Source organism: Vanellus vanellus, assembly GCF_965231255.1.
Source record: "Vanellus vanellus genome assembly, chromosome: 21".
Lineage (NCBI taxonomy): Eukaryota > Metazoa > Chordata > Aves > Charadriiformes > Charadriidae > Vanellus > Vanellus vanellus.
In genome coordinates this window covers 2,754,286-2,776,742 of record NC_138926.1, presented here as the reverse complement: position 1 = coordinate 2,776,742, position 22,457 = coordinate 2,754,286, and the positions used below count along the sequence as shown (strand labels likewise).

At 42.2% G+C, this 22,457-nt stretch overlaps 1 protein-coding gene across 1 annotated transcript in view; it reads right to left on the bottom strand.

The window, feature by feature from the left end:
* BARX2 (BARX homeobox 2) overlaps window positions 1-20,944 on the bottom strand; it is a gene marked incomplete at its 5' end in the record, with an annotated part of 35,819 nt that extends 14,875 nt beyond the window's left edge. The window contains one exon of the mRNA XM_082493849.1: window positions 20,758-20,944. Within this exon, the coding sequence (XP_082349975.1) occupies window positions 20,758-20,944 (187 nt within the window). The remainder of the gene's footprint in view (window positions 1-20,757) is intronic.
* Between the last annotated feature and the right edge of the window lie 1,513 nt (window positions 20,945-22,457).

The following is a 22,457-nucleotide window of genomic DNA, read 5'->3' as shown; positions in this document are numbered from 1 at the left end:
ATCCCGGGGCGAGTCACTCCGCCGTGGTTTCCTGCTATCACGGGATAGCAACACTTAGCTGCTGGGTTTCTTCTCAATTGCCAGAAAGATAGAAGCAAGCACCACCTGGGTGCTGTAGGTTGTTCTCCTTGCACACAGCGGCCTTCCTTCCAGGCTGTCTGTCAAACAGGGGAGTGTGCCAGGACCTTGTCAGATCCTCAGTGAAGAAGAAAATTTATATATAGAAGATTATTATTTTTTTCAGAAGCATTTAAAGAATCTATTTGGCTGGCTCTCAAGAAATCCTTTGTAGCAAATGTAATAGCACTCTGGCTTAATCAGTAGAGAATGAATCAGAAGAACACGCACCAGTTCTCTATTTTGAATTATTCTGCTTCACGTATTCAAACAGCAACCTGCCTTTTGGAAGGGAGCCCCCCTTGAGTCAAACCCATACTCTCCAGGCAAACTGAGCGTGGCTGAGAGAGGTCCTGCTCTTTGTCTGAGGCTACAGAAACATGATTCTGTCTGGGATTCTTCCCCAACAGCAGATGATCCCTTTAAATCCTACTGAGTGGGAAAGGAGGTACCCTGAACCGAAGCAGATCAGTCCTAATATCTCCTATTAGGATACATGGGCCTAAGGCCATCACGACTGGAAACAGCTCCAAACGGAGGGTGGGTTTGGACATGAACCTCCATTCCAGGCCCTTACTGTTCGGACTCCGAGGGAGTTTTAAGACCAGGCCACATTAGTCCCAGAGAAATAAACATGAGCACATCTCCATAAACGACAGCATGCAGGCAGTGCAGGAAAGTTACTGGGATAGAAGCCATCACCTCATTTACAATATCTGCATCGAGGGACACTTCAGCTCCATTAAGCCAACTTCAATTTGAAGCTCTTTCTTTTAAACTATGTCATGTTATATACTTCAGCCAAGCGTTTCCTCCATTACCGAGGATAAGTCTCAACTCTAGGGCTCATCACCCGTTGGACGCAGACTTAGGAAGCAAAGTAGCCAAAAGATTACAGAGTGAAATAGCTAGAAGGAATGGATTTACAGAGAGCCTCTGCTCTTGTCTATTGGGGGTGGAGGAGAAACACTGCACCAAGATGACATAGCTCTCAGGGTGTCTAAGCTTAAATTGCAACGGGTTTGTCTTTACTGATGACAGCCAGATGACTAGACATCTTAGGACACTGGGGAGAAACACAGGAGGCCAAATCCAGTCCTCTGTCCAGATGGTGTCACTGGTCAAGGAGCAAAATTTGGATTTAGATCTGGAAACGGATCATCAGAGCTGAGAGGGTACAGTTTAATGGAAGGATAAGTCACATTCTGTTCTTTATACTGCTCCTTAAGTATCTCTCACTGGCCACCGTCCAAGCTACAAGTCTATATGGACTTTGGACTGACACATTATGACCATTCTTATTTCCTTACACATTTGACAAATAAATCTACCCCCTCTCGGGATTTCGCAGTTTCTGTCCAAGTTCAAACACATAATGCCATGCACGCATAAATCAATCAGTCCTTTACTTCCTGCTCTGTTAATTATTATCACAACATCCATAAGCAAACACTTGCCTTGGACAGCTGACTAGCCGTGCACACAAAAGCACTCTTCAGGTTTCTCAAGCCCACCCCTGTGTGAGCTCCAGCAAAAAGCTTGCCATAAATATCACCGCCTCTTCCTGCTTCGCGCCTCTAAAACACTTTGGTGAGTGACACATGGGGAGAAAGAGCATTCAATTGTTTCTAAACACCAGACTGTGTAAGTTTGCCTGATGGATCCTTTGGAAAACGCTTTTTTCTTCTCGGGAGAATAGTAGATCAGTGTTTAAAATACACAGACACCCCCCTCTTTTCAACCACACTGAAATGAAAGAGGGACTTCAGCAAGTACCAGTGTTAACCTGAAAGAGACCTGTCATATCTCGGCAAAGCCTCTGTCTCATAATTGTGGCTTATCATCTCAAGGGTCGCTTTATTAATAATCTTGCCCCCATCAGGACATGTTTAGCAGAGAGGTTGGTCTCTCTGAGCTGCATATATGATTCTTTGATCTTGCATCTGCCCTAACAGAGAGAAAACTCATCTGTTTCCTCTATGGACAAAAATAAACTCTGCGGATGATTTGGCTGAACAGCTGCACAAACAATGCAATTTAGAAGGATGCAAATGATACACGAGCAGGTTTTGTTCACAGCCTGTCTATCCTTTGTGTTTGCCAATTAGATCAGTGATCTTAACCCAGCTCTTGTGGCTGGGGTAAGGAAGAGAGACACATACAGGGAATTATGCAAAGCATAATGCACATTACACTATTACTCCAGGAAGCCAAAACCTCATTATGGCAATCTAGAGCACCTTGGCATAAGGATTTCCTCCAAACCTGATTTTTTAGGTGGAATAAGCTGACAAAGACTATGTCATAGCTTCCACCAGCACAGGGCATAGCTATTTTTATTCCCTCCACATCAAATAACAGCATACCCATGTCACCCCATGGATTGAATTTTAACCCAAACAGAATGAATCAAAGACAGCGGGAGGGGGGGAGTACAGCTGGATTTCAAGTTTATCAAGACTTTTCATTGCAAACCGTTCTGCAACATTGCTAAAAACCAGTGCTGGCAACAGCCTTCCCAAAGCTGCTGCCTTGACTTCAGCAGGACTGGCTACATCATATATAGTCATGAGCTGAAGATGTTGCAAGAACCCTCGGTCACACGGTGTCATCACTGCCTCTACCTGCAGCCGCGTCTATCCAGTATGGACACGGGCAGGCGGGATGCTCACATCGCTTACACCCCCAGTCTCCAGGCAAACCGATATTCCATTCACTTCAACATCTGCACATAATTAGCCTGCCCTGTGGCCCAGCAGTGAGTGAGGACAAGGAAAGCTGCATTCACTACTGGAGACATCATGGAAAGAGCACGTCAGACCGCAGCATTACACATGTATTTTCACTGCAGCTTACAGCCACTGGATGAAAATACAAACAGAACAGACAAGGCAGCTATGGGGTTGGTCTGTAGCAGGGAAAAGAGACAAGCAACAAGCAGAATAGCCAACTGCTCGGTGAAGGAGGACCTAGAGGACTCCAAACAACAGTTAAGTCCATGCTACACCAGGGTGTACTGTCTGCACCAGACTTTCAGCTTGTACAAACCTGCATAGCTCCCAACATCAAAACCAGTCTGATTTATAGTAGCTGAGACCCAGCCCATTCATTTCAGGGTGGGTGGTGGATTTTTTCAGCTGAAGCCCAAAATGAGTTTGAAATTCATCTAATCTCCAAAAGCAAGCTGAAAAATGTCTCAAGGATGGGCAGGCTCAAAACGGACGCACCCAGAGTAAGCAGTTCCATGAGAAAAACGTCAACCTTAGAGTTGCAAAGCACTTTTGAGGCATGCAACCGCTCACATGTCATCTTTTTTCTGACAAGGTTTCCCAGCTACCAGCCTGCCTATACCACAGCATTGGTAGAAGGATAAGCCAGAAATTCCAGTTGGTGAGCTCGACCTGTCCCAATCTCCAAACAATACGAGCCCTCACTCACATCAGCCATCAGCATGCTGGATGTTTTTTTTTTTTTTTCTGTTCTGATAGGAAGTCAGCCAAGGAGACACTGTTTTCACATCTCCAGACAAATACAGAGTAGGACTTAGGGTGGAGATAAGCCCTAATTAATCATATGGGTTTGAATTAGGCTTCTACAGCGCTCAAATTCTGCTAGCTTTAATTGTGAATTAATGCCATGAAGGACAAAAATGTTAGAAGAATGCCTGTTCCCAACAGCTCCAATCTAGAACTACAAACACGCCCCTAGAAACGCTCTGATTTAGGGATCCAGATGGGATACCTTCCCTCACCCTAAGGTTTGGAGGGCTTTGAGTGGAAGCTTTGGTTATCACCCATCTCTGGTTTTCATCAGCACATCTATTTACCTCTGATTCTCCTACGGCACCTGTCACTGAGGAATGCAGCATCGCCGTGTTCCACAGGTACGTCTGTGACTCGATAATCTCATTTAAATACCAATCACAAAAGTCAATACGCAAAAAACAATGCAGCCCTTTCTTCCCTCCACACATGTGTGGGTGTACAGTTCCCACTAGCATTAGAAACAAATCCAGACTGATGGGAATATTGTCTCATTCCTACTGACTTTACTCTCACCTGCCCCATAAAGGACCAAAAGAACAAAGTTCTGTTCACCTAGGCGTAGATTTTAGGGAAGGACATTAGGCATAGTGTTTCCAACCCTGCCACCACCTTAACGTAGGACCTCAGCCAAGTCCCTGAATCTCACCGGACTTCTATTTTCCCCACATGCAAAATGAGGATGATAATAGCTACCACACAACATTGTTTTATGGTCCGGAAAGTACTCAAACGGAAGCCACAAGGGGAGGCAGAGGTGTTACTATCTCACAGCTTGCTGAAGACATGTCCCATTAATAAATTGCATGAGCGCCGCATTGAGAACTCTTTTGTGTCATACGATTACAAAATTCCTTAATGTGCCATTAATATATATGTTAATATTGAAGCAATGCATGTATCCTGTTATTGTGCAACTGGCAATGTTTCCACGGGAACTCCTCCAGTAACAGGCACATATGCAGTGCGTGGTTTTTCAGACCAAAATAACTTTTTTCAGGTTTTTTTTTGGTTTTTTTTTTTTTTTTTTTTTAAAGTTCTTCTAAACCAAGAGAGATTCTGCCAAAGATCACCCATGACTGCCAGTTTTTACATGATGGTGATGTAAATAAATAAATCTGCAGGGAATATTTTTTTTAGTTCTCAAACACCATCATTACCAGACTCCTTTATGTGGCACCGCTAGGATGAAGCTCATCTTAGATTGGGTATTTCCATGCTCTCCCTGCAGGCAGCGCGACAGGCTCTTTACATTGCCAGTGCGTTCATTAAGCTTTGAAATGGGGGCCGTATCCCACCCAGAACGTGATTAGATAATCTGTCCAGAGAATTTACGCAATTATTGGCATTTACTGCTATACGATGAAAAGCAATGAACGCTTCCAATCCATTGAGCTGAATTGGTTTGCTTTGCTCAGCCATGGTATAATAGTTATGAGGAGTCTTTTAAATTCCAAGTGCTAAATGAGCCTTTAATATATGTTTGGTGAACCACATCGGAAAAAGCACTTCAATTCTAACCGTTTTTAAAAAAATCCTACTCATCTGTTTCTCTCGAAGTATCGATGCCATGCTGTCTCTGTTTCCGCCCTGGAGGATCTGCTGGGAAGCCAGATCCCAAGTCTTTCAGTTTATGTAGAGCTTTAGAAAGACTTGCTTGGACGCTGCAACTAATTTCACAGTCTTCAAATAGATTTTCTCCAATTAGAGTCCTTTAAGTCTTTTTCCTCCTTTCTTTATCAGATCAGTCTATAGAAATGAAAATCTTCAAGTTAGATGGATGCAACAGTGAATGCATTCATTCCAACTTGGAGGGAACAAAGTAACAATTGCTAAAGAAAAAGAAAAATCCTGTATTAAAACAAAAATCCCTGTGAGTTGCCTTTGCACACATTATGAAGAGCCAAAAGAAAAGGCATCATTTTAATTATTTTCTCCTCTTTGTGGGTCACCTTTCATCAGCTTGTTGAGAATAAAACATACTCCCACCAAGACGTTAACATCTCATTTCCAGTACTGCTTGGGTGAGGAAACCAAATAAAAATAAATGGCTTCTACAATAAGACACATCATCCATCATCAGCATGTAAAACGCAGTCATTAATCACAGAAGCAACCTACTTATTACGGGTATTCAAGCACTGGCAATACAAATGCTTATAAAACAGGGACTCCTTTCATAATTCCCTGCCCTTGTCTCTCAATAGTTTAGAGGATTAACCCTTTTACAACGAGGGATGGGCAAACTGGTTTTGCCTAATTCCAAACCAACTTGACGTCATGGGTTCGAAAGTTCGGCTTGAACTCAAACATTATCAGAAGCAGTTTGTGCCGAGGGGAGACAGCAAGAAAGAGCTCGGGGAGCAAAAAATGAAGGAAGACGGTGAAAGAGCAAATCGAAAAGCACAGGACATGGACAGAATGAAAAAGGTCCAGCAAAGGGTCAAAGGATGGATAAAAGTCACCAATGAATGAGTTGAAACCCCTACAAAGTAATAACCACAGCTTTGTCTTAACACCTATCTTAGTGTGATTCGTGGGGAAAGCTCTTCCCTCCTACAGGCTTCTCTCTGGTGGGAAAAACATAGATTTTAGTTGTACTTAATTAATCCTCACGAAGAGTACAGTTCAATGTATGCCATCCCCAGTGACCATATTACTTTGGGATTCTCTTGCATTTCTTAGCAAAGGATTTTGCAATACCTTGCACAAGTGTCTAATGAACCACTGTTTTCCTTTAGCTAATGGGAAAGATGAGGCATGAAGTGAGCATGTAACTGGTTCCGCACCATACAGCGAGTCAAGTAGAGATGGCCAAACCACCAAGTGCCCACTGCAAAGGTCTCAGCTATTCCAGGGGCTCTGCAAAATCACAAGCTCCATTCAGTTATCCCCGCTCCCAACAGCGGCATGCCCCAAGCTGCCAGCTAAATGAATGCTCAGCAGAAAGCGTTCATATATTTGCAGTCTGATGCAATTCTTTCTCTACACACCCAAAACTTCTATTGACTTCAAGGAGTAAATAAGAAAGGGGGGGGGGGGGGGGGGGGCGAAATCAAGAGATGCTGAGAAAAGCAGTATTTGGACATAATCTGCAGCACGGAAAGGGTTAGAGTTTAAAATACATAAGCGTCACTATTTACTGATTGTTGTAAAAAGTGAGACATCTGAATGAAGAAAATTCTTGTGGAGAGAAACCAGATGAGGTGTGTACTTGAGTTTTCTCACAATGTGCAAATTGGCCCCAGTTTAACCAAAGGCAATAACTTTTCAAACACTCAACTTTGTCATCAACTGGACAAACATTTCCACTGTCTGTGTCAATTACTGGAGGCAAATGACCCATGATTGACTTTGAGGAAAACAAACATTTTAAGACAAGAATCCACCACATTTTAAGCCACACTCAAGCTACACACCAGCTACTGGCAATGAACACAAGTTTCAATTAATTAACAAAGCAGCAATAGGCAATAGCAGCTATTCCATTACAACTTTTTTTGTATGGAAGAAATACTCAGTGAATACCGTGTAGGCATGACTGGTTTCAGGGTAGAGTGGGCTATGTCCTGGCAAATCATCAGCAAGAAGTTCAAATCATTGCAGAGGAACTCAGAAATCCAGCATAAGCTTTGCTTCCGAAGGAATATCGGGAGTTTTCCCCGAGATATTTCCCCTAAAGGAAATGTTTTTCTTCAACCGAAGCTGCCGTCAAGGCACCGTGATGAATGAAGGCGTTTTCAGTATCCTTCACTGTCCAAAAGGATTTTCTATCCTGTAATTTACTACAGGAAAGTACCATTTTTATTTTGCAGGCATATACTTGGAGATAGAGAAATACAATCAGCAGGTAAAAACATTATCACCGTTTTTGCTTTTGAAAGGTTAAGATCACTGGTGAGTTAATACGAGTCAAACAAATCACGCCTAGGCTGTACTAAGCAGTATCTGTGAATAGATAATAGTAATGCTCAGTTTTTAAACAGCTGTCAACTGATTTTAATGCATTTTTACAAGTTGTAACATGACTAATCGTGCTAATATCAAGAACGGAGAAATAAGGCACAGAAATCGTTTTTTTTTCAAACATATTAAAACCACAGATCATAAACTATAGCTATCAAGTTGTCTGCATTGCTTTCACCACAGCGTCTTTGGTTTTTACTGATGGGGACAAAAACAGGCAGTATTTTTTCCTCAAGTTGAGTATGTGCCACAGAAGTCCTAGATCAACATTTATCAACGTTTTATCATGGTTGTATCCCTTTTTCCCCCGAGAAAGACCGCTGGATAGGTATCACTTTTACCCTTCTCTGAAGGACAGAAATTTCTATATCATAGTTGCAAACTCTTTAGAAAGTGTTAGTGGAAGCTATTAATTGATCCTGCTATTAATAGAAACACATGGAAAACAGAAAAGGATACAAGAAGAGGCAAGACGACCATGAAAACTCTGACAGCACAAAAGAAAAGGAAATAATTTGCCGAACTGAGTTTGCCAGCCTAAAAACAAAGTCCATTTAGCCAGCGAAACAGCTCTGCAGAGGCTCCGACACCCCTGTGCTAGCTGCGCACGCCGCCAAACCCATCTTTGTCATTTCCACCCATGTCTCATTTTCCATCCTTTCACCGCTCTGCATCTCCATCCACCACAAAGGCGTTTCACAGAGCCAGAGTGATGTGTCCTTAGTTAAAACACAGAGCAGGCCCTATCTGTCATTTTAAACACAGCTGTTTACGAAGACAGAAAAAAAAAAACACAGACCAACTTCAAACCCTGCACAAGTCCTTTCGGCGCTTGGCATGGCCTGGGAGATCGTCTGTCTGTGGGGTGTATTTAGTTCACCCGGAGAGACAGGAATGACCCCAGTTAAGAGCTATTCCCAGTTTTATTCGCAGCTCGCCATGTCCCAAAGCTTTTGACAGACCTTTAGGGATGGCACTTAGGATGCGGCGCTAAAGCCTCCTGAGACAGCCCACCCCATCACACAAATGCACGCCAGGAAACCCTATACCTGCCAACTTTGAGCTGCTCCCAACAGCAGGAGATGCCTTCGCCCTGTTGCAAAAGGGACGGCAAGGAGAAATTCTGAGGACTGAACGAAAAGGCTCAATCCTAAATTTATTTAAAAAAAAAAAATACATAAATTGTCCTAAAGCAGGCTTGTGACAATTTAAACGATAATCTCCCTGATTTTCTGAAAACACCACCATATGTTGTTAAACTTCAATATATTCATAAATCCATCTTTTTTATCACGTTATTTCTTCTAAAATCATATTTTGAATGCTGGACTTTGTTCAGCTGAGACAAAGATGAATACCCATAACCATTACAGTTTTGAGATTGGCTCATGCAAAAGCTTCAGCCGTTTATGAGCTGATACTTACACAAGTAAGCTCCCTAAACCCTGACAATTAGATGAAACGACGCTGGGATTTCTACGATCTCTTTTTGGTGTTCTTTGCTGTCTCTTCTCATGCAATCGCTAGCCGGCTAGTCTCTGATGGGCAGAAACAACGTCTACAGCACCAATTGCTGAGACATCTCGTCGCGACAGACAGGTGCTCCACGGGTTAGGCACCAGTCTCAGAGGTCTCAGCCGCAAGGAAAAGGGTTTCAATAGAGCTGTACAAATAAAACACTATCAGTCTGGGATTTCGTAAGTGCTTTTGTATTAATGTAATTTAAGTGCTAAACTACCTTATAATAATGTGCTTTTAAATGTTTACAGTTAAGGCATAATTGAATTTGACTCATTTTGGCCCTGGTCCAACTGCGATTTAATTGACTTCAGTGGGAGTTGGATTGGGCTCTAAGTAATTTTAACCAAAATAATCCATCAATTGTTCCTCACCCACTTCATCAAACTCCTTCCCATCATTTATGCTTGCTCTGTAATTTATTGCAGCAAGGTGAAACCAACCCTTCTAACTTCTGGCATGCCTTCCTGTCCCTCAGTGGAGGATTTCACCGCTCTCCAGCTACCTAAACCAAATCTGCTTAAAGGAAAGCAAAAGAGCGCAGCAAAGAGCAGACGGCAGAGATCCAAACTGCCGAGGACCATCCTCTGCTGTTACAGAAAACTTCAAATATCAGCTCCTCCACTACTTAGTCACCGCAGGAACAAAATGAACTGTTAGCAAAGCTGTCAAGAGGAGGTTTTGAACAAAACAGACAGAAGGGTAAAGCAAAATGTATTCACAAACTCACACAAATGTTTTGCGGCAAAAAAAAAAATAATAATCATCCCCATTTGCTTCAGAGTTTTCACCATTATATTGTATCAATTATTACATTACTCACTACTTCAGGGAGATTTTTCAGATTTTTCCTCTTCGAGCCACGTGAATAAAAGCAAGCCCAAGCACTAGGCTTTCCTAAAGACATAGATGTTATGCAATTATACGTACGTGATACACAGTGTGCAAGTCGATACTTTCCATAAGACAGTACCACCACTGCTAATTTTGCTTCAAAGATGACAGGTTAATCTGTCACAGAATACCCTATTTAAGTAACCACAAGCCTATCACACACGTTTCTCTGTCTTGTAAAAGAAAAGGAGATGCTTTTATTAAGGCTTCAACCGTGCTGTGCTTACACAACAGTGTTTTGTTTTTTAATGTGTAAATGTAGGCAGCTGGACACTAGATGTGGCAATAGGCACCTGTACACTCCAAGCTACAGGGACCTGTTCTTGCTTCAACATTAGTTCCGCAGATGGCTAGTAAAATTAAATTCATATGAAAGCCAACTGCTGTGAAGTAAAATCCCAGTTTAAAAAAAAATTCATAATTCGCATCATCAGGAAAATTAGCCATTAACTATCCTGTAACTTGGAAGATAATCATTAGTAGAAATATCCAAAGCCAAATGGTGAGCCAAATGTTTAAAGATTACTTGAAGACCACACTGAAAACTCTCTTATTTTGAAGAAATTCCACAAAACAGCAAGACTGAGTTACAGGGCAAATACAAAAGCTTCCAATTCAAATCCTTCTTTGCATGAGTAGTCCTGCTGAAGTCAGCCAACTACATGAATAAAAACCACTGGCACGCTAAAGAATTTACAAGATAAGACCTGAATGCACACATCCAAACACATTTTAAGGTCACTGTAAGGTTGTTGCTCGGAATCTCACAGAAAAAAAGAGCATAAGCATTTGCAAGTTTTCTGTCATCATATTTTCAAAGGGAATTCTATTTTTGTCATATAGGAAGTTCTGGAAAACTTTTTCTCCTTCAAAAAGAGAGAGTGTGATTTTTTATTTTTTTTTATTTTTTTTTTTTTACAGAAAATGAAAAAACAAAGCAGAGATTTTTTTCTGGGAGCTGTTGATTAAGGGTAGTTTTCTTTCAGGTTTTGTGGTTTAGAGAGAGCTCAAATATTCTGGAAATAAACACTGCCAAAACCACAGTTTTATAAAAAACTCATACAGGGAAAAGACTGTCTTTTCCCACTCATCATATATGCCAGGATATTCTAGAAAATGTCTTCTTGTTTTTAATGAAAGTCATTTCTTGCTGAACGATAGATATTTATGCTCTAGAAAAGCGCCAGCTATGAACAGATCATTCAAAAAAGGGAAATTAAATAGTTTGTTGGGGGTTTTGTGGTTTTTTTTTTTTTTTTCATTAGGAAGAGATGCTGCACTGCCTTTCTATGTGGCACGCCAGAGATTTACACAGCCAACTAACTGATGTTGACCCCAAGAACCCTGCCACTCTCATGAATTCTCATCAGGTAGCTAAGAGCAGAATCAAACCTTTAGCATCCTCACAGCCGTGTTCTACCAGCATCACCCAGACCCCTTGGACTCGTCCCCTCTGGGGCCTGGGTACGTTCAGAGGGCATGCGAGAAGCAGCACATATATAACTTCATTTGCAACACTGGGATGCACTAACTGCAGTTGGAAGAGATTTGAATACTAGTGCAGGGGTCCACGTTTGGGAAAACAGAGGATTTTTGGGAAAGGCTGTTCTTCACCCTTCCCTTTAGTTACTTAAATGGGTCTCAGTGCTGAGTATCCGAACACCTGTCCAAAATATCTGCAACTGGTGACTTGGTGTTCTTCCGAGCTACGTTCTGGCCAAGAGAAATGAAGGAGAAGATGCCAAGAACCAGTCAAAATGAAAAGTTACATGAGAGGAAAATGGAAAATATTAAGTATTTACTGTGTGAGCCAGGTCCTAACACCAAATCTCTCTATATTTTTAAAGATGTCATTAAAATGTAGCTTTGGGAATTTCACATCACTCAACAAAGGGCTAGAAGCCTCTCAGCTAGATTCTCCCAGAGTGCCAGGAACACAAGAAATAATAGATAACCCGGGGGGGGAGGGGGGGGGAGAAATCCATCTCAAATATTTCCCTGGATGGTAATATTACTATGACCTCACGATTTATTGCCGCTAAGCCTACTCTGAACCTCTCATGTTCGTCTCACCCGTGCAATCCATGGTGGGAGCGAGCAGACACACCATGGCACAGAAACTTTTCCTGGCAGAGTGAGAAAGGTGAGCAACGCAAACAGGGGACACTTTCCTGTATCAGGCAGTGTGAGCAGACACCGTCACTCCCATCAGCAGAGGGCACAACTTGGTCTGTCTCATCTGAGCGGAGCAATCCTGTGCTCCACTCCCCGCCGAGTAAAAGCATACATAGGACATCCACTGCCCGGCTCCCATTAGCTCGTTCTTGAGATCCCGTTCTGTTACAGACTTTGTCTTGACTCACACAAATACAGCAGAGATCACAAACCAGGTCCTAAACTTTCCAAGGAACCATTATTTTCTAGCAAATGAAGCTTGTGTTAACATGTTCTGGCTTCCGCGGTCCAGCTGAAGCAATTCTTAAATAGAACTGACTGAAAATGTTTGGTTGTAACTTCCTTTCCTCAAAAAAGAAAACAAGATGAAAATTTTTCAATACAAAAAGTAACTTCATTGCTTTGCCAAATGTCTCATGAGAGGAAAGTGTTAGAGTTTTGTTTCAGCCTTTAGAAGGTGTTTTCAATCTTTTATTCCAGATCAAGTGTTTTCTCTGATCTGATTCCCCCCTACACACTTTTTAAATTTTTAACTTGCCAAAATAAATTTAAAACATTTTCCATCACTGAGCCGAGAAGTACAATTGTTATTTCTTCTATCCACCAACAAACCAAATCATCCATTTCTCTGAGTACTCCTAGTATTTTTGCTTTGATGTGATGAAATTTTGTACATGGTCTGCAAATGCAAAGCCCAAGTTTCCAGTTCCTCCAAGCAGAGCTGCACCATCACCTCTAACTGGACAAGGTATCAAGCGAATGAGCACAAGAAAAAGATATACAGAATCAAGAAATCAAAACCATCTGAGCAACAGTGTACAAGAGCAGAGCCTCTCTCTAACCCAGTAAATGCCAGCAGTGGATTAAGAAACAACTCCAGCGAGTGTATTGAGCGAGTCGTCCACCGAGATCAGTTCCTGATGTGATGATCAATTCCAGATGACCAGCTCTGCCATCTACCACGTACAGTCACATGCAAATCTTCTCTCCTCACAGGCTTACACTAAGGGCATGGAAGTTACTTAAAGTTAGAAAGGCAGAGATTTCTTTCCATCATCCAGACCTGCGTACAACACTCCTATTGGCATTAAAACCTTTCAGAAGGTGGATCAACACACTGCCAAGGTTATGATACAGCGAGCGGTCCTTCACCATACTCTCTCACTGGAAAACAGATGTAATGCTCAACACAAGTAAACAGAAGAAAAATCAAAAACTCTCCTTAGCTACTGCTCTGTTCCCCACAGCCTGGCGAGTTGATTGGGACTTCACACAACCCGTGGGCTCAAAACAATCTCACTTTTTCTCCCCCAATTTCCCCAGTGAAGATTCTTGCCCTTGTTCATACCCAGCTGCTACTGAAGGCAGCAATGCTGGGGGACATTCAGTCTACTAGACAAATCTGTCTTTTCCTACATTTTACAGCAGCAAGTTAAATAAAAGTCATAAAAATAATAATCACAATAACTTGAGAGCTGTGGCATGAGGTCTGTATCACGTAGTCTCCATGAGCAGTGTTCAAATTGAGGATACTTTTTACAAATCCACAGCATTTAAACCTAAACCTGTGTAGATAGATTTAATCTGCGCTTCAGCGTGAGCCGTGAGGCTTTAGAAAATAAGGTGTAGGTGTCAATTTTCCCAGTGGAATCCCACATTCATTAATACCTCTTATTATAACATTCCTCCACAATGCTTATTCACGCTTAACCGCAACCACAACGCTGATTACTTTCCACAGCAGGTTTTATTGCAATCACTGGGGTGTGATTTTCTGCTTTGTTCCACGTAGTTTCGCCTTTCATTAATTTCTTTTACTCACTATTAACAGTACCAAGATACAGTCAGCAAAATTCAGCCTCGATTCCAAATTTTTAAATATCTATCTAGTCTAGAGCCAGACTTCCCTGCTCAGTCTAAGTGAGACCCATTTTCAAATTCAGATTCTGACCTGGCTTTGCTTCTGAAATACCACCTCTAATATTGGGTGTAATCTGCCTAAGAAAATTGACAGATTCTTCCCTGAGTATATAAATATGATTAGCCAGACCATTATTATCCCTCATACACCATTTTTTTGGCATTTCTGAACAATGTTTTCCGCTAAAGACATTAAAACACGTAAAAACCAAGGAAGACATCCTGAAAAGTGCCAAGCTCTTTAAAATTAAATTTTGTGCCCAATTTTCAGCAGTTACAGACAAATCCACTGTCAAAGCCTGTGGCGTTTGTTCAGTTTACCTCAGCAGATAAGCTGGTCTTCAGCGTGATTGCTACAGAAAGATTTTTTTCTTGTAGGGCTAAAATGGATGGGGCTTTATTTGGCTGAGAGTTTTGAGAAAACTCAGACTTTCCTGAGGTTGCAGCTGAATAAATCACGCTACGGGAGCAGGGAGACAGTTCCGACAGCAAATACTGACTTTTCTAGAAGAGCGTGCCGAGAGGTCAGCTTAAATGTGACTGCATCTTCTAGGATCTGTATGCGGTAACATCATCTGTGACTTACCTTACATTTATTAGGAATACTTGATAGCTTCCTTAATACTGGATTGGAGACACCTACAGAAGCAACACTTCATATTTGTCCGGATTAATAGATTTCCTTTGTCATTTCGCCTTTACTTTTTGCTTTTAAGCTATAGAATTATACTGAACACTGTAAGCTAAACTTAATAAATGTAGGCAGCTTTCAGATTTATTTTTCTTCGTATGTTTGCACAAATCAGAAAAAAAAAATCCCAAACAGTATTGCAGCAATGTAGATTTCCTCGCAGAGACACTTACAGCTTTGCAATTTAAGTTGGCACCTATCGCGCTCTGCTGCCGTATCAACAAGCATATTCATTTTGTCCTGCTTCCCTCGGCAACTACATTTTGGGACCCAGATCTTTAATGGACCTCGTGAGTCATCGAGCCCCAGCTCCTGCCATCGCAGGTGCACTTTTAAGACATCGAGGTCTCCTGAGCACCCACTCCACACACCACAGGACCAAAACTCTTCCCAACTCCTTGGACTAATGACTGGGATGCCACGGCAAAGCCTCACATCTGCAGCGTACTGGGGATGGCGATTCAGCCCCCCCTGGAGATGCAGGGCTGATGCTGGGCACACTCAGGTTCAAGTCAGCCTGGGAGAAGGTATAAGCACAACTTTGTATTTGCTTTATCTAAGGGGATTAATCCAGCTGTTATGCTTCAGATAACGCACTTTGAACGGATGGCATCTCATTTTTCCCCACATTGGGCCATACACTCCATGGATTCCTTTTTCCCTTCCCACAGTGCCCTGCTTTTCCCCAGGAACTCCGTAACAGTACCCATTTAAAGGAAAAGGTTCAGCGAGTATTTGAGCAGAAGAAATGGCTTCCAGCCGATTTTTAAGTAATGTCTCAGAGCAAATTCAAACCTTGTCCATACCAAGGCCTTTTTGAACAGAATCAGAAGGAATCTTGTTGTGAGGTCACGCATAAAAACGGAGCTGTTTTAAGACGCAATAAATCTACTTTCTCACCATGGTTTCCTAAAAAGGCTGACAAGACTGACTGAGGACCAGGAGTATCAAAGCTCACACTTGATGGCACAAGCAAAGCTTCCCCGCCGGCCCCAGTGGTTGCGGGTATCGCTCTATTTAATCTAGAAAGCAAAAATATCAAATATACCAGGAAAATGGAAGCTCAAAAAAACCCTTTAGGATAAGCCGTTCCCAATTTCATCCTAAGATAAAACAACACAAGACAGACAAAAGAACAGAAAAAGAAGAATTTAAGTTTTGAAGCACTGTATACCAGAAACCTACCTACATGAAAACCTCGATTCATTCTCCCCCTCCAAAAAGAAAAACCCAACCCCAAAATCCAAAATAATAATTTCAAGGAAGTCATAATTATTAGTGTTCTTTAAAGGCAACTAGTTCCACAGATTAGTAGTAAGCTTTCAAAAAGATGAAAAAAAAACTGAGAAAATTAAGGTTATGTCCACTTCCAGAAGCTGTGGCACTTTTAAACATACGCAAAGCAGTACAATCCCCTTAATACAACTCCCCTTACACAAGTGTAAATATTTGATATCAAAGTAGCTAATTCTCTCAGAAGCCCAAACCACAGCAATATAAGGCATATTTGTACCTGTAAAGCTACACTCATGCAAGGCATTGCTCAGGTATAGCTACTGTCGCAGACAAAAAGAGAAAGCAGCGCAGGCCTACCCGAGATACGGACCAGGAAAAAACTTTGGGGTAGAATGGAAATAAGTTACACGGATGTTCATTGGAATTTAAATTGTCAGTCACTACGATAATTTTAAATTCAAGGTATTTCAATGAGGTCCAGAACGGATCCAGGTAAAAATGAATACAGAGCATAGATAAATAATATGCAATGCAAACATTGCTAAAATAAACAAAACTCACAAAAAGCTCTCTTGAAAGAGGCAACATCATTCTTTTTAATTCGGCCATCTTAATTTAACTGAGATCATTTAGAAAGGACACACAAGAACAATATTGTCCATTATCAATACACAATGTGAGGAATTCCACTATCACCAGGGGTAGCACACAACTTCTCCCCCACACCCTGTCCATGACCACCCCAGCGTTTATTTTATCAGGTTATTTTAGTTACTTCCGTAAATATGAAACATTTCCAGCTTGAGCTCACAATATCCTACACCGACAATGTCCTTTGAGTCTTTATCATGCCCTGAACTACAAATGTGGCATTTGGATTTTGAATGTATTGCTAAAACAAGATTTTAAGGAAATCCAGGAATCAAATCAGAATCGGTATAGACTCACCTACAAATATTTTTAAATTTAAAATTGAACAATTATATAAAGACAATTTGAAAAGTGATTCCTATAGGACTTCGCTCAGTCAAAAAGCAACCTTCAGAAATCACTACAACATACTAAGCACAGTATACATTAACACTGTAATCATTACTTATACAACTCTGAAAACTCCGTGATTCCATGAAATTAATTAGATAACATAATATGAAAAGCCAATAAAAATAGAAATATCATGGAACAAAATAAAAAGTTTTCACTAAGTCATCACAATCCAAAAAGTCATAAATTAAAGAGGTATTTGAAAATATTTCTGTTTAAATATCTTTGTGATCGTAATGGCTCTGAACCTGGGCATTTTGTTACAGATTCAGTGTGAGTACAGCCTCGTTTATTTGGCTCAATGAATGCCACAATACATGTCCCTACACCAATTTTAAGCTAGTGATGGATTTTTTTTTTTCCCCCCACAGGTAATTGCATTTTTCTTTCCAAAGAAAAACTTTGGTTGGGGCTCGTTCCAAGCTCTTTGCGATGGGAATGTCCCCAGTGAGACCTGTGAGCTTTGCGTTGGACCTCCTGCATCCTCCTCACGACTAAACCACCAGTCTTCACCTTCAGGATGCACAGGAAAAGTCCCAAACACTCCTTCCACCCTCCAGCTCTCTCTGCTTGACAATTTTTGTCCCAATTCAGCTGCACATGCTCAAATATTTAGTGTTTGATCATAGCCAAAAGAAAAAGTATTTTCCATTTGGTTCCCTATGTTCTTCAGATCACTTAACAAGGGATGTTGTTAAACACACACGCTGCACAACTAAAACATCTTCTATTTTTCAGCTCCAACTAAATTATAAAGGCATATCAGACTCCTCTGACTTCACCCGAGACGAAAGAACTATTAACTCGGAGCCATGAAAACACCTGCAAGATTTGCCTCCTGACTCGAGAAAAAGCCATGCTGCTGAGGAGAAGTTCCGCTGAAGTAACTAATCACTCATTAGTGTTTCAAGCACTCCAGAGTCCCAGCCATGACTACACTGGCAAGGTACACTTCTGTGATGTACATTAAGATTCGTTTCTTCTAGACCACAAAGAGACTAAGCGCTCACTCCCTGATTAACTCAAGAGACAAAGGAAACGCAGGCAGCAAGTTAAACGCCATAACGCTGTATTTCTGTACTCTTTAGTCACTAAGTGCTTTGGTTTTGTTTTTTTTTTTTCCACTTGGGTTTGGTTTTTTTTAAACAGATTTGTGTTGGGTATTTTTCAAATTCTTTCATATTTAGTTATCTTTTGTGGTATTGTCCACTTCTTAGACAACAACAGAATTTGTCCTCTTTCATAATAAAAAAAAAAATCTCATTATCTAATACATACAGGACTTCAATTGTACCTATAAACCTTGGAAGGCTTACAATTTGGAAGCGTGGACTTTTCTAGCAGTTTCTTTTATGGTTTTAATCCCGCAAGCAAATCTCTCTCCGTACTTCACTTCTCAAGCACTGCAACTCCATAAAGCTTATTCCATTAGAAGCAGATATTCACAATCCACCCTGACAGAGGGACAGGCCAGAGCTTGGGCTAGAAACACAGTCTGGAGGGCAAACTCATTAAAGATCCCAGGCACAAAAAGAAATAAGGCTTTAATTGAACAGTAACCACAGGAGTCATGCTAGCATCACTCAGAATCCACTGCTGAATCATTTGAGGATTATTAATGATTATTTAATGAATCTATATTAGTCCTGCAAAGACAATGTTTGCTATACTTGACACAGAACTACATATTGGGAAAAAAAAAAAAAAATCTCTCTTTTTTTCCCCATGGGGATGGTGAGACTCAAAACAGCTGCTGGGAAACGCCCCACACATCGAAAACGCTAAGGATCCCTTAGACTAAACATGACATTCAAAGCATGTTTTCTGATGCCGAGTTAGTCCTACATGCTTCTGGATGTCGGTAAATATTCAGGTGAATATTCCTTTTGGGTGCTAAAGGGAGCTTTCTTTTCTATTGCTTCCTTTTTCTGTCCAAAGAGAGATGGAAATCTCTCTCCTCTTCCTGGCAGACCAAAGTCTGTGGAAGTCATGCCCTTGACGCCGATGTGTGTGGAATTGGGTCCCCTCCGTGTAACTGCGAGCTCCCATACACTGAACCCATTTGGGACCTTCATGCCCATTTCGGCCAAGCTCCGAATTTCACTGTCTACGCAGTAAGGAGGGATCAGCTCTGAAAAATTCCCTTGTCAGCAATATCTTGATTAACAACCAGATCTTCTGGCATAAAAATCTGTCAGCGATTAGAGAAGGCAAGGAACGTCACGCACAAATCAATCGGAAGAAATAAATGTTGAATGAGGATCACGCTATGCGTGTAACCTCTCCCAAAAAGTTGGTCATCCTGGTTCTTAATTCTGATCCAGCCTCCTAATTGCTTCTGGATCTTTAATTATAAGTATTTATAAAATAAATATTGAGGTTGGAGGAAGATCAAGGACTTACTCTACCCGTCAAACTGTAAGGATACCCTAACAGCAAGTTTGATATTAGCACAGCTCCGTGAAGACCTGAAAAGTTCCTTCTTATTTATATTCAGCTAAGCATTAAAAAAACATAACAAAACAAAAAAAAAAAACCACCAAACCTAAGCCAAAGTGCAGATCTTGAATTTTTAAACACAACTTAATACAAATGCAAAATGAACATTCCCAGGAAAGAGAAAGAGGAAAAGTATAATTTTATGACTTTGAAATATCTATTATTTTACTGGGAATTAGTCCTTCACAAATATTTTTAATAGTTAAGATCTTCTGAATAACGTATTTTTAAGTTTCAGTTTCATCAGCCGATTCTGTTAAGACATTGGTTGTCACCACTGGAAATGTTGCCTTATGGGAAGAATATAAATTTGGAAAACTGCCTATTTCACCAGAAAGAGAGGGATATTTAATTTTCTTTTAATCTGGAATGCATTATAAGAATGGTATTTTTTACTTTTAACATGGATTTTTAAAAGCTCACATTAGACCAATCTGTTTGTGAAATTTAATAACGCCCATGGTCAAGACACAATCTTTCCTTTTGTTGCATTAAAATCAGTGGTATGTCTCCAGGACAGAGATCAGTTTGTGTGTATTTATTTGTGGGGCTTACGTCCACAAAATCAACACAAATATTTTCCTCATCTCCTCTGTTAGAAATCTAACTTGTTTCACAGGAAGGGAGAATTTAGGGTAGAAAACGATGTGCCTCAACAGCAGGTTTTCTCCTTTTCCAAATTTTCTATTAAATTCTTTGTACTCCCACAGATGGCAGTGAAAAAAAAAAAAACACCAGTGGTTTCCACGAGCACACGATCAAGGCCGCTTTCTACTAGAGGACCTGTGCTCCTGGTAACTCATTATCATTTGCATTAGTTAGTTATTTGTGAACACCCCGAAGAAGATTAAAGCTGAATCCCACCACCGTGCCCTGAGATTAGCAATGTGGCCCTGAGGATTTCTTAAATGACATCTCCCCGCGCTTCCCTGGAAAACACAGGGAGCGGGAGCGAACGTGAACCCCTCCGTTGGGGACGGGGTGTGAAAACTCGGGTTCAGGGCTGGATTTTGGGAGGAGCGGGACATGCGGGAGTTTGTTGGCCGCACCGAGGTGCGAGAGGCTCGGCTCGCAAACCCACGCACCCCGGCGCATCCCCGGAGCCCCGATTCCCTCGGGAGAGCATCCCCGGATCCCCCCGGCTGCGGCGCTTACCGGCGCAGGAGTGCAGCGGTTTGGGTCGGACCAGGAGGGACGGACAGACGGAGTAGAGGGAAAGTTTCTCGAAGTAATCGCAGGTCTCCTTGGAGAGGATCTCGTCGATCATGAAAGTCTTGTAGCGCCTCCTGCCTGCCTTGGGGCGGCCGGGCGCGGCGAGCCGCGGCTGGGGCTGGCAGTGCATGGCGGGGCGGCCCGCCGGCCCCGGGGCTGCGGGGGCTGCCAGAGCGGCGGGCGGCCGGGCATGAGCCCCCCCCCCCCGCCGCCGCCTCCGAGCGCTGCCCCGGCTCCTGCCGCCGCTGCTGCCGCTGCTGCCCCGCTGCCTGCTCCGCGCCGCTCCGCGCCCCCGCTATATAAACCCGGCGATAAGCATCTCTCCGCGGCCTTTTTTAGGAGGCTCCGGCTGTCAATCAGGGCGCCCGCTGCTCCCCGCCGAGCACCATTGTCACCCCGCGCCCGGCGGGGAGGATCCCGCCCAGCCTCTCCCCTCCCCGCTCGCTATTTTAAGATACTGGGGTGTGCGTCTTGCTTTGCCTTTTTTTTTTTTTTTTAATTTGGAAAGGTTCCAGATTGGGACTGGCTGGTTTCTCCCCCCTCCCTCCTTTCTTCTCTCTCTATTCCCCCCCCCCCTTCTCTAGCCTGTAATTACTTTAAATAAATTAAAAGCGCACATCCTGCAAATACGGGCTGCTGGCGGGAGAATGCTTTTTACCCGAACCCCTGAAGCATTCTCCGATCAGCATCAAATCTATTCCCCAGCCGCCAAGTGCTGGAGAGCAGCTCGAGAAAAAAAAAAATAAATAAAATAAATTCCTATTTATAGGTGCCTTGCTGAAGCAAACGCTGCCTTCTCCAGAGCAGCGTTACTCAGCCTGAGATGATTTACTGGCAGACCACTGCTTATCTCAGCTGGATTTTTGCAAAGATGAGTTTTGAGCCCCTTCTGCTGAGGCCAGACCCCCGGCAGCCCACAGGGCAGCGCACGGGGTGCTGAGATTTCCCTGCTCCGCCAAAGCTCTTTTTCCTCCCGCGCTCAGCCCGGAGTTTTATTTCTCCGCTCTGCGGCCTCTCTGCGGCAGTTCCCCTGATTCGCAGGAAGAACGGCTCCCAAACAGGGATTTTTGCCCGCTGAGAAATTGTACCGCGCCCCGTTTGGAGTCAGCATGATTTAGCACAGGAATCATCAGGACACCTTATTCAGGGGAAGGTGGATCAGGAAGAGTCTTCCCCATTTCAACTGGTTGGTGCATGGTTTTCCAGCAACCACAGTAGCTCGCAATTACTTGTGGACATAAAGTTTAAACAGGTAAAGAGAGGGTCGTTATGGAAATGTGTCACCGCCCCCGCCCCCCCCCCCCCCCCAAAACATTATTTGCAGGCTTCATGCAAGGATTTAAGCATAATCTACAAAACACTATCAGCCACCATTTAGCTTTCATGCTTTGGTAATCCAAATGGCAGTAAACTCTTATTTTCTATTGGAAAACTCAATCTGTTTTTGCAGAAGGAAACAACCCTCCCAAACTCCTAAACCATTCAAGCAACTTTTATTTTATTGATCTATATTTTTAAAAAACTTTAAAAAATGTATAAACTACCTTTAATCTCTTTTGTAAAAGCACTATTTCTTTTTAATTACAAATATCATTTGGCTTTAAGCTTCAGATTTGGACATTTGCCGATTTGGACAGCCCTAA